Source organism: Alligator sinensis, unplaced genomic scaffold (assembly GCF_000455745.1).
Source record: "Alligator sinensis unplaced genomic scaffold, ASM45574v1 scaffold96_1, whole genome shotgun sequence".
Classification (NCBI taxonomy): domain Eukaryota; kingdom Metazoa; phylum Chordata; order Crocodylia; family Alligatoridae; genus Alligator; species Alligator sinensis.
This window is the reverse complement of record NW_005842402.1, coordinates 1,383,186-1,387,003: the sequence shown is the minus strand read 5'-3', so window position 1 is coordinate 1,387,003 and position 3,818 is coordinate 1,383,186. Positions and strand designations below refer to the sequence as shown.

The 3,818-nt window shown below is 50.5% G+C and overlaps 1 protein-coding gene across 8 annotated transcripts in view; it reads left to right on the top strand.

Moving 5' to 3' along the window:
- Positions 1-1,354: 1,354 nt before the first annotated feature.
- Positions 1,355-3,818, top strand: part of RNF146 (ring finger protein 146) — a 13,343-nt gene continuing 10,879 nt past the window's right edge. Inside the window, exons 1-2 of one of the 8 annotated variants that reach the window (XM_025211354.1) lie at positions 1,490-1,567; positions 2,328-2,467. In XM_025211354.1, coding sequence (XP_025067139.1) covers positions 2,442-2,467 — 26 coding nt within the window. In that variant the 5' untranslated portion in view covers positions 1,490-1,567; positions 2,328-2,441. Of the gene's footprint in view, positions 1,568-2,327; positions 2,468-2,862; positions 2,949-3,818 lie in introns of those variants that run through there. The other 7 variants (XM_025211351.1, XM_025211355.1, XM_014522839.2 and 4 more) reach the window with 7 other exon arrangements.

Below are 3,818 nucleotides of genomic sequence, written 5' to 3'. Positions count from 1 at the left end.
TGCCACAGGTTGGCCACCCCTGGTCTAAAAGGTTCACCTCTCCCCTGCCTTCTGCCTGACTGCAAACTAACATGGCTTCCAATCTCTCTGCTCATAAATAGCACCATACTCAACTGAATGAAAAGCTGTAGAGTACAGCAGTGGATCTCAACCGGTTTGAACTCAAGGCACTCCTCCAGAACTTTTGTCAATTGAGTGGCACCCAATTTCAAAACCTAATATATGCTACAATGTTTACCTCCTTGCAGAGAGGCCAGGAAATGGTGGGGAAGGAAGGGATTGGACAGGCAGGGGCAAGCCTGAGCCTGTGCCTGCTTATCTCCTCACACCTCTTGGCACCCTTTAAAGGATCTTGTGGCACTCGATTTGAGAATCTGTGTGTGGGACTTCTGGTTAGACTACATACTAGCAAAGCTAAAGAAAAGGAGCTCAGGAAAAGACGGCATTACAGGGTGCGTCTCCGTATGCACGTGAATGCACAGAACCCTATTTTCAGGGTTCAAATTACACTTTGATTCTTGGGTGGGTCTACAAAAAAAAATTGAGCTGCCCATCAGGATGCCCTAAAAAAATGGGAGAACCGCCCAGGTTAAAGCTAAAACTGCAAGGGTGTGAATTTAGCAAAAGAGAATGGCTATACCTATCCAGTTCAAACCTTTCAAAATCACTCAATACCACCAGAGGAAAATTACAGGCAGGTTATTTTTCACTTGACCCTTTTTGGGGTCTCCATTGACTGGGATTACGTCGCTTCTCAGATCACAAACTGCTACCACTCCATTTTGGATGCAGTGAATTCAGTTCAACTGTCATTATTATGTTGATGCTTGCCCTTTTTTCCGCTCCACATTAAATATTCAGTATGTTGCGCTATGTTCCTTAAAAAATAAACAATATTTTTGACCGAAACAGGTTGTGCTAAGTTGTTTGAAAATAAGCACACTGCAATTACAAAAATAATGCCCCAGGCGAAAAATGGGTACTTCACTGTGTGTGTATATATGTATGTGTATGCATGTGTATATGTGTGTATTTGTACATATATATGTATGAAAGAGCTAAGTTTTTCACATTCCCGTAGTACAGACTTTAAGCACAACGACAAAAATCATGGCAGTTGGCAACGTTGCGTGTCTACCAGGCACCGCCCCAGCCACACGATACACTTATGGCGCCGGGTAACGCACTCTAACTGCGAGCCGCCCCGCAGGGCAAAGCCACTGCCGCACCCCAAGAACCCGACCATCCTCCCCGCTCCCAGGCCGCGGCCCAAACGCACACTTCAAGGCGGCTCGAGGCTGAGTGGCGGTTGGTCCCGCCCCGGCCCTGGTGACGCAGCCGCGAAGCCTCACTGTGGCGCGGTGGAGGGGAGAACTACGCGAGCGCATGGGGCTTCTGCGTAACCACCCCCCTCACGTCACCACGGCTCGTTCCGCGCTCCTCCCCATGGCGTGTGACGTCGGCACGTCTCGCTCTGCCGGCGGCAGCAGTAGCGGCAGCAGGTGACGGCGGCGGCGGCTCGGACGGGCGCGGAGGAGGGTCGGCGCGGCGCGGGCCGGGCTGGCGGGTTAGTCCGTGACGTCACGGCGTTCTAATCCCGGGAGGCGGTTGCTCCTCTTAACCCCCTGTCCCTCGTCAACGGCTGGGCCCGTTTGGCCCTGACGCGGGCGCTGCGGCCTCCGCGTCGCCCCCCCGCCAACAAAGGGCCCTGGGGAGGGGAGGTATCGGGGGAGGCGGCTGCCACTTTTCCGTCCCTCTCCCCGCCCTCCCCGGGAGTGGCTCCGCCCCGCCTCTTGCCGGGAGTGAGGGAGAGGCAGCCCCCCTTGCCCACCCCCCCTGCGCGGGGGTGACGTAGGGGTGGATGTTTCCCCTGGTCATGTGAGGGGCGCTTGCCCCTGCTGTAGCCGGGGTTGGGGGGGTGGTCTCATCCCTCCCTGTCTGCGGATGGGGCTGGAAGGCCTGAGGGTTCAATGCAGGGGCGGGGAGGTGTCCCTTATAGACTGACTACACCACCTAGGTGTGAGGGTGACTTCTGTGGGTTGCCTGGGCTGTTTGAGAGGCTGAAGATGAGGCCGTTCCCTTTCTTGCCAAGTCCCAACCTCCTTTTCGGGTGTCAGCCCCTCTGCTACACCAGGGGCTTCGTGTGCGTGCGTGTGTGTGTGCACGCGCGCATGCTGAGTGGCACCCGTGTGTGCAAGATACTCAAATGCCCAGTTCTTGGCGTGTGGCAGGGGTGGAGGGGTGGCTCTGTCCCTGAGCGGGAGGGCTGGAAGGTCCTCTCGCTAAACTTGCAGGCTGGAGGATCTGCGATATCTTTTCTGTTTTAGATCCTATGGTGCGGGGCCTGGCACGTGCTGGGTGCCAGATGCTGCGCCAGAGCTCTGAGCGTTGTGAGGAGACACTGGCCCGGAACGCGCCCTAGAGGAGTGTTGTTCTTCGTGATGCTGCAGGAAGCCTGTAAAAGCAGGCATGTGCATCCCCCTGCTCCTGCAACATGCCCAACTGCTGTTTTGGATTTAGGGAATATAACCAGTCCCATAGATTACCCCCTGTTTATGGGTCCCAAATTTTGAGTGATGACAGTCCCCTCCTGTCCAGATAAGGGCTGAATGATCTGTGTGGTCAGTACATGCAGTTCCTCCCCCCTTAGTAGGAGCAGAGACTTTATCAATAACAGGAAGCATAGGACTGGCATCATTTAACCCTTGCAGCTCCTTTTTTTAAGGGGGACAGCTTATGGGGCGTATCACTCAGCTTTTGTTGTTGCGACTGATAGCTTGGTCTCTGGGACTTCCTTTATATCACTTGCACATTTAGATAAGGTGGTATAGTCTCTGGCTCCCTTCTTTTGGTGCAACAAGTGGAAGATGTATTGCTGTTTTGTCGGTGCTGGAAGCTGGTCCCGGATAAGTGCCAAATGGAAATTTTCCTAGAGTGCAATAATTTAGGTAATTGTATGCACAGGTTGGAATTTCACATAATACAGAAAATAGGTTTGCGCTAACTGAATCTCCGGTTAATCTTTCTGTTCTGTAGGCAACACATGTTGTAGCTGGCTTAACTGTGCTTGTGGAGTAAAGCAAATGTTGAATAATGAGTAGGAAGGATAAGGATGAGAACTTTAGGTACCTTTTACATGCTTGTGAGGTTAAAGGAGATGCTCCAGTTGAGAAAAGAGGTGGCAACCAAATGTACAGCTGCACTGTCTGAATTGAGGCACTGCCATAGTATTAAGTGCACAGTAAAATCTGAATCTTGATTTGGCCCAAATGATAAAATCCTACTTTCAATGCTGAACTTTTTTGCAACAACTTTCTCCATAATTTATTGTGATATTGTGGTTTCTTTTGATTACATCTATCATCGGAAGGAATAACAAATTCTCTTCTGACTCTGATGCAGTGGAGAACCTGTGCTGTGAGAAGGGAGGAAGTTGTACGTGTTTTAACTAACGTGGGTCAATTGAAGTACATTTTAACCTACATCAGTTCGCATGTAATTGAATTGTCATTATTTGGGAAGAGTAAAGGAATAATAAACTGGGGGTAGGCGAGCAGCTTTAGCAGAACACCACTCAGGTGTGTATAATGAAGACTAAAAAAATGTTGATGTATCTGGGGCCTCTTTACATGCAGTGAGAGGTTGGGTACAAACCTGGTCCTGCAGACATCAGACAAACCTGGTGTTGGAGTTGGCTCAGAACAACCGGGTTTTGTTTTGTTTTGTTTTTTTAACAGGTGCTGATCGCAGGTTTAAATATTTTAGACATGTAGTAGGACTGTGTTACTATTAAAGTTGTTTAACCATACATACAATTA